Below are 6,574 nucleotides of genomic sequence, written 5' to 3' on the forward strand. Positions count from 1 at the left end.
GGTCTTTCATTTATTTTTTGATCGGATTAAGTTTATTGTATTGTTTATCCCTAGCTTTTAGATAGGGACAAATAACCCCTGCCAGGTCCTTTTTTTAAATTCATAAATAATTTTATTTGGACCGTAGACATTTCCTAGCGTAGTTTTGGATTCTATAAATTACCCACAAATATAAATAAGGTTTTCAATACAAAATTAAGTAGATTTATGGGACAACATAGTCGTACCAAATTATTATAATAGTAAAAACTAAACAAGTTTGAGACATCCTCCATATGCAGAATGCGCATTGGGCACTGCTGCAATGGTTCTCACTCGTTCAGAATCCATGTCCGGGACTCTGCCATTTGTGAATGTCAGCTATATGAGGAAGATTTAAACCATATTTTTTTTGGATGCCTCATAAATGATTGTTATCCTGATTTCCTATCCGACCTCTCTGATATTAACATCCCATTCCCTATTCATATTCTTACTCTCCTGTCCCCACCCAATAAACGTGTATTTCAAATCCTATGTAAATATCTTGTTGTAAATGGTGTAAAGCTGTAAATATGTTATATTATTATATGTATATATTATATTAAATACTAACATACTAACTTGTAAATATTATATTACTAACACATGTGCATATATGTAAAAAAAAAAAACAAAAATACTCGATACTGGCCAGAACACCCGAGTAAAGTTGTGAAAAAGCCATGAAAAAACGAAGAAGAAGAAAAACATTTCCATTTATCTACGTTTTTTTCACCTTGACTTTGTCTGTGTTTTTGACTTTGACGTTTGACGGCTGTACAATTTTTGGTTTGACGTTTGACATAATTTGAGTTTTTGATGCTAAATGCTGACAATAAAATGGATTGACAACAATTAATCAGAGCAATAAATATTTAATTTAATCGGTCCTTAATTCGTTTCTCTATTCAGTTTGTTAATTCATTAATTAAAAACATTTAATTGTTAAGATGAATTTGGAATTAGAAATAACACAACACTATTTAGTGAAAAGGTCTAAGCAAATGTGTAGAGTTTGTTTGACAGAAAACATTGAAGGATCTAAATGTGTTTTCGACGAGATAGAATATAGCACCATCGCTTTCATGGTGATGTCGTGCGCGCAAGTGCAGATAACCTGCCAGGATGGCCTGCCCGATATCATCTGCGCTCAGTGCTTAGGGGACCTGGAGGCTGCCAACGGCTTCAGACTCCGGTGCGAACTCGCCGATGCCCTTCTGAGGAAGTCTTACAGCTGCACTAGTCAGGAAAATGTCCGGAAACCGGTGCAGCATACTAAGACTCTGGCTCCCGTCAAGCGAGAAGTGCTTCCCGCGGATTGGTTTAAATCGGAATTAAAAAATAATAGCGATAGTGATGCGCAAGATGATCCGTTAATCGAATTATCTGACTGTGATGATGGGGAAAATTATGCAAAAAAATCTTCGCATCAAACTAATTTAGCGAGTGTTAACTCTGATCTCCCGAGCCTAAAAACTGAGGAAATAGAAAATAATCGCAATATAATACAAACTATTGAAAAAGATAGCGAATCAGAAACTACTAACCTGTTTAGATGTAAAAAGTGTTCCTTTTCGTCAGCTTCTCAACGTAAATTAATTTTACATTCGGGAGCTCACGCAAGCAAGAAACCACTACAGTGTGATATCTGCAGGACCAAATGCCCCAGTGCTGAATACCTCAAGTCTCACAGGGCGGTGTGCACGGGACTTAATTTGAGCAAGTGTTTTTACTGCCGAGCGAGTTATGCTAATTTTAACCAGTATAAAATCCACAAGATGTTTTGCAAGGGAAACGAGCTGTACAAACGCCGTATAAAGGAAGCTTGCCTCCTGGACGCGGATGACCGGGGCTTCAAGCGCACCGCGGAAAACCTTTACGAATGCGAGTTCTGCAGCAGGAGTTTCGACAAGAAACATATATTTATCTACCACTTGAACCAGCACACGGACAAGCCTTATAAATGTGATGTTTGTAAAATTCGTTTCGTCGACTACGTTACTTTAATGAAACACAGGAAGCGATGTCCGGATAATTTTGAATGTCGTAAATGCGGGAAATCGTACAAATATAAAAATTCATTCAGAAGACACCAGAAGGTGCACTCCAAGGTGTACGTGTGCACGTGCGAAATCTGCGGCAAGCAGCTCTCTTGCAAACGCATTCTCAAAATTCACCTGAAACGACACATGAACATTCGCAATTTCCCGTGCAAGTTTTGCAGTCGTTCTTTCGTAGACCGAGGGGATCTCGCTTATCACATCAAGATGCACACCGACCCCAAGAAGTACGAATGCGACTACTGCGGCCACAAGACTCGGTTGAAGCGAGCTCTGATCGGCCACTTTATGCTGCACGAGGGGGAAAAGAACACAAAATGCCAGCTTTGTGATTACAAGTGCTACGACAATCCCTCGCTACAGAGACACATGCTGTCGCATTCTGACGAAAGGAAATACACTTGTCCTCTTTGTAATATGAAATTCAAAATTAACCAGCATGTTAACAGACACATGTTGAGAATTCACAAAGTACATTACAGAGTCGGCGAACATACAGACAGAAGGGTTATTAAGTAAAATATTATAACTGCACGACAAGTCTGCACTTCGTATTGGCAAATAAGCAATGCCTGCTTACTGCCTACCCTGATTGATTACCAAAAATATTAAGAGACCATAGAATTAAGAATAGCCCAGAAGGAGAGAAGGAGGTCCATAAATCCCCCTACTATGCCCCCCTTTCGCCGCGCGCATTCGTGCTACGCCGCGTAATGTTGCACGATAGGAAAAAATATAATCATAACACAAATGTAAGGTAGAAAAAAAAGCTATCTGTTAATTTCTCTAAAATTTTATTGTGCACACGGAAATATTGATGGACACAACAGTCATTTAATGTAATTGAATTAATGAACTTTAAACTTAAAATATAAAACAATTTTTATTTCACATAAAACTGATATTTTTATATCATGTTAAATAATATTTGATGTTTTGAAGATAATGTCGGTCAAATGTCCACCACAGAGCTGTTTAATCCGAGGTCCAATTTTAATTAGTTCTCTCATTAGACAAGCAAAGTAGGGTAAAAAAATTACTACCCTGGCAACACTAACAAAATTTCCATTTTGTTTCTTCGACAATCTGACAGATAGAAAAATAATTAAATTTTTAAGTAATGCATTTGTTACATACACATTCATTTGCTAATTACACTTGAAATGTGATACCATCCGGTAACTCTAAGTCTACTCTCTCGTCTCTCTACTGAGCGACGTCTACAAAGAAACTAATGGGTCAAAACGTAAACCTACTAATTTATGAGTAGTTTAGGCGCCTTCTGTTTTATGTGCGTATGCGGTTTCTGGACTATTCTTAATTCTATGATCACAGGGTTAAAGGTGTAAACTTTATGTGATGTTCCCCTTTTCTAAATTGGTAGCTATCAAAACGCATTTATGTGTGGATAAAATTATCGGTTAAGATACTCTTGACCAATAACTCGGGTAGCTTATAACTTTCCACTTATTGCCACATTGAAAAGCTTTGTGCATAACACACGCAACAATCCAGCGCAGTGCCTTATATATTATTTGTAGGGATGAGTGTCAGAAGTCAGAATATACTAGGCATTTATATATTTTTAGCGTGGTCAACGTAGACCACGGCTGCAAAATTATGTGACATACACTATAATCTATAATGTAGGCAGTGAGCGGATCTTAAATGCCTATATTATATTCAATAATGTGTAATAAAATACAGTGATTTAATTGTCAACCCATTCCATCACGAATACATTATACATCTAAATTAAATTTTGTATTTGAAGCACTAAGTTTGTGGTTATTCATTATTTTTATAAATATAATTCCTCTGTACGTGTGATGTCACCGTACTCCTCCTAAACGGCTTTACCGATTTACGTGCGGTTTTCAGAGAAATATAGATTTTCGTGTTGTTCATGTTCGTAGATATTAAAACCTTCAATCGAATATGTAAAAAAAAGTTAGGAGCATGAATGTTTTATTCATCGATCTACCAGGGTAGCATTCGAGGAGAATGCATTTTCAAAAAAATTAAAAGATGTTTTTTTGTGTATAAAAAAGTTTGTTTTTGAATTTTTACAAACAGCATTTGTTTTTTGTGGATCTCAATCAGATTCTTTCCTTAAATTCCTTATAATTTCTACCCATTTATTTCTTTTTATTGGATTTTTGGTAACACTAAAATAATATTAAATTCAATACATTTTTTAAAATCGTATTCCTACGTAAGTACACCCCTGTGTTGGTGAGACGACCGGAGTTTGACGTTTGCAAAAAGAATGCCATATTTGAAAAAATATTTACTTTATGTTTTGGAATTCAACCATAAACAAGTACCTACTTAAATTTAATACTTTTTGAATATCAACAATTTTTAGTTTTGGAATTAAATCACAAACAAGTACCTAGATGAAAATTATTTTTTTATAGATAATAGCAGGCAAGCCAACGTTCGGGCAGGACAACGTCTGTCGTGTCCGCTAGTAATAAAATAAAAAAATAGGAAAGAATTAATTAGTTATGTAAACATTGACAAAGAACCTTGTTTGCTTTGAAACCGGTCGGTGAAAAAGAAAAAAATTAGTGGTTAAAAACAAAGTTGTTTTATTTATTTTATTAACATTATACATCATTTAGAAAATATTACATGTATTGGATCACAACTTTGGGTTTCCGACACAAGTTGGCAACTACATATTACTAGTTATGAGATACTGCACTTTAAAAGTTAAAAGCTTGTCACAAATCAAGTATTAAAGTAAAACTGCGAGTTGTCCCAAATATTCTTTTTTATATTTATAAAATGAGAAATATTTTTATTTACTTTTTAAACAAAGATTATTTGATGCCATTGCCAACTTGTAAAACTCGTAAATCCACAAATGGTAAAAAATGATATTTTGTCATTTTCTGTTAGGACTTCCAATAATTCGTATTGTGTTTATTTATTTTTTTGAATATCGAAAAAAACTTTTGTTACAATTTATCACTACTGAAGCAAAAACTGTTTCTACTCTCCCCTGAACAAAAATAAGTTTGGGACTTACAAGATTTACAAGTTCGGCTAGCGAAATGTGTAATACTAATTTATAAAATTTAGTACCATTTTTAGAAATAAATAAAACTACAACACATTACAATCTGTTCACATAATCCAAGTAATATTATTATTAAAAATGGCGGCCTACGTGGTGTAGTGGTCGAGACGCTTGAATCACGCACGGAAAGTTTTGGGTTCGATTCCCGGTGAGAACACAGAAATTAAATTTGGTATTTCTCAAGCCTAGGCGTTCTGTGCTGTAATTCACAACTGTAATTGGGCCTCCTGGCCTGCTGTGGTGGTAAAAATAAATAAATAATAAAAAAAAAAAATTATCAAAGCAGGGAAAAACACATTTTGGGATAATTATTTATTTCAAAATTTTCATTCGAATTAGATTCGCAGGCTCCCGTCGTCCTGGAAGGCTATCGATGACGATCTTTCGGGTTTATTCGGCGGAACTAAGGGACACGGGAATGACGTGGGAGGAGACGAGAGTGCTAGCTGGCGATGGGGTCTTCTTTAGTCGTCTGGTGATGTCGCAGACTCCACTTAGGAACGGATGTGGAAAAAAAGAGAGGATATAGTTAATTCTGAATAAATTTTGATATAAAAAATATAATTTAAAGTCAAACCAGTAAATCGTGGGCTATGTGGATCAAAGCCAAAATTAAATTACCCGATGATTCATTTTGTATGAATACTTAACAATGATTGTGCTAAGCTGATTTTCATGAATTAAATAAAAATATGTTATTAAAAATATTGAAAGGTTTTTTTTACATAAATTTCCTTAGTTTTTAACCAACACTGCGCTATATGATACAGAAAAAACTGTCCTTTAATAAAAAAAACCAAGCATATTTGAAAAAAATTACCACATATTTAAGTTATGAGATTTTAAGGCCTGAAATAATTTTCATGCAAGAAAACCTATCTATTTTATTTATTAATTACATTATACATACATTTGTTAAGGACAGAGACACAGTTTAAAGCGACACAATCAGGAACGACCCATGTCTGTGAACTTGCTCCGACTCGCTAGAAAATCCGTGTTGAGCGGGGCACTTGTAATGCATTCATAACCATACATTCACACACATATATATTCGCACATACATATTTATATTATATTTTATACATACATATACATTTATGTTAAGTTTAAGTTTATACACATCATTGATACCTTATACATTACTACATTTTACATTTATTTTAAATTTAAAATTTTTATTAAATTTTTTTTTATTCCAGTAAAATGGCTATAAAGTGCAGAGCCAATTCTACCATATGAACATATAAACATGAACATAAATATAAATATAAACAAAAATATAACAATAAACATAAATATAAACATAAAATAAAATTTTATATTGCAGCACTTATGGTGGTCTTAACATATCGCGCCATCGCTTGAACAACGGTGATTGGATCCACTCTATAAATACATATTA

At 34.2% G+C, this 6,574-nt stretch overlaps 1 protein-coding gene across 1 annotated transcript; it reads left to right on the forward strand.

Annotated features, from left to right (window-relative positions):
• Positions 1–752: 752 nt before the first annotated feature.
• Positions 753–3,861, forward strand: LOC148285280 (uncharacterized). The gene has a single exon (XM_088227888.1). The coding sequence runs from the start codon at positions 972–974 to the stop codon at positions 2,598–2,600; it is 1,629 nt and encodes a 542-aa protein (XP_088084014.1). The 5' UTR covers positions 753–971; the 3' UTR covers positions 2,601–3,861.
• The last annotated feature ends 2,713 nt before the right edge of the window (positions 3,862–6,574 follow it).

Source organism: Micrasema longulum, unplaced genomic scaffold (genome assembly GCF_059751315.1).
Source record: "Micrasema longulum isolate JH-2025_06_02 unplaced genomic scaffold, ASM5975131v1 h1tg000044l, whole genome shotgun sequence".
In the NCBI taxonomy this organism is placed as follows: domain Eukaryota; kingdom Metazoa; phylum Arthropoda; class Insecta; order Trichoptera; family Brachycentridae; genus Micrasema; species Micrasema longulum.